The sequence below is a fragment of the Pteropus medius genome, unplaced genomic scaffold, assembly GCF_902729225.1.
Source record: "Pteropus medius unplaced genomic scaffold, Ma_sr-lr_union100, whole genome shotgun sequence".
Lineage (NCBI taxonomy): Eukaryota > Metazoa > Chordata > Mammalia > Chiroptera > Pteropodidae > Pteropus > Pteropus medius.
Window position 1 is genome coordinate 42,806,875 of NW_024349800.1, and position 1,200 is coordinate 42,808,074.

General features: G+C 34.0%; 1 protein-coding gene across 2 annotated transcripts in view; it reads left to right on the forward strand.

Annotated features, from left to right (window-relative positions):
* Nucleotides 1–1,200, forward strand: part of HEATR5B (HEAT repeat containing 5B) — a 73,916-nt gene that overhangs the window by 22,630 nt on the left and 50,086 nt on the right. For both annotated transcript variants that reach the window (XM_039887399.1, XM_039887400.1), the window contains exons 13-14: nt 467–566; nt 831–940. In XM_039887399.1, coding sequence (XP_039743333.1) covers nt 467–566; nt 831–940 — 210 coding nt within the window. The remainder of the gene's footprint in view (nt 1–466; nt 567–830; nt 941–1,200) is intronic.

A 1,200-nucleotide genomic window follows, 5' to 3' on the forward strand; every position in this document is an offset into this window, starting at 1 on the left:
TTTTTTTAGTTTGTCTCAGGGTGTAAAGTGCTGCTTTTTCCAAACTGAGAGTGATGTACACTTACCTATGAGGACAATAGGGCAAGATGTCAGTTTTGTTCCCATGCATCTAATAGCTGTTTTTGTCTTAGCTCTGTTGCTAAAGAGCCAAAAAAGATATTCCTTCTCAGTGGGCCATTGTGTCCACCCTTGGTTCTGTCTTGAAACTGCTTTGAATTCACGTGGGGTCATAGATCTCTGAATTCTCTCTCATGAAATCTCCCTAACAGATATCTTCCCTCCCTCCGTTTCTGCTGTCCACCCTTCTTCTAGCCTTTTCTATTGATTTTTCTCTATAGTTGCAATTGTTCTTCTTTTGGTGTGAACCTTATAATAATTAAGAATTTTAGGTACCTTTATATAATTTTATAAATTTATTCATCCTCACAAAACGGCTCCAAATCTTTCCTTTTTAAAATTTATCTAGCGATGAGGAGTTTTGTTGCACATTGTCCTGAACTGCTAACTGAAGATGTGATTAGAAAATTGATGACCCCTATTGAATGTGCCATGACCATGATGTCACAGTAAGTAGGCAATTGTGACAAGTTAACATCCAATTTTATATATTTATAATGGTCATGTTTGGTATTTCCCTCTAGTATCATATGGGAAACATAAAACTTTATTTTTATAAAGTGACTTTTTAAATTAGAGTAATAGTATATATTAAATAAAATTATATTTTATAGTGTTCTGTTACTAACAGTAAAGGTCAAAAATAAGCTAAAATGAAAATGTACATTGCTGAAAAAGTGTTTATAAGTAATACTTATATCTTGATGTTTTAGCATTCCGTCTGTGATTAAAGCCCATGGAGCTCATCTGAAAGCGAGCGCTGCAATGGTTCGTTTAAGACTTTATGATATCTTGGCTTTGTTGCCTCCAAAAACTTATGAAGGTAAATAAAATTTGTAATATCTAATAAAAATTATTCAATGTACCTTTCCAGTCTTTTTTAAAAAATTAATTTATTTTAATTAGTTTCAAGTATACAGTACATTGGTTAGACATCTATATAGTTCATAAAATGATCCCCCCAATTGCTCCCTCCTTACCCTGGCCCTCCACCTAGCCAATGTATTAATGCTAACTGCATTCCCTATGCCGTGCTCCCCATCCCTGTGCCCATCCATCAGCTACTAATTTGTACTTATTTAA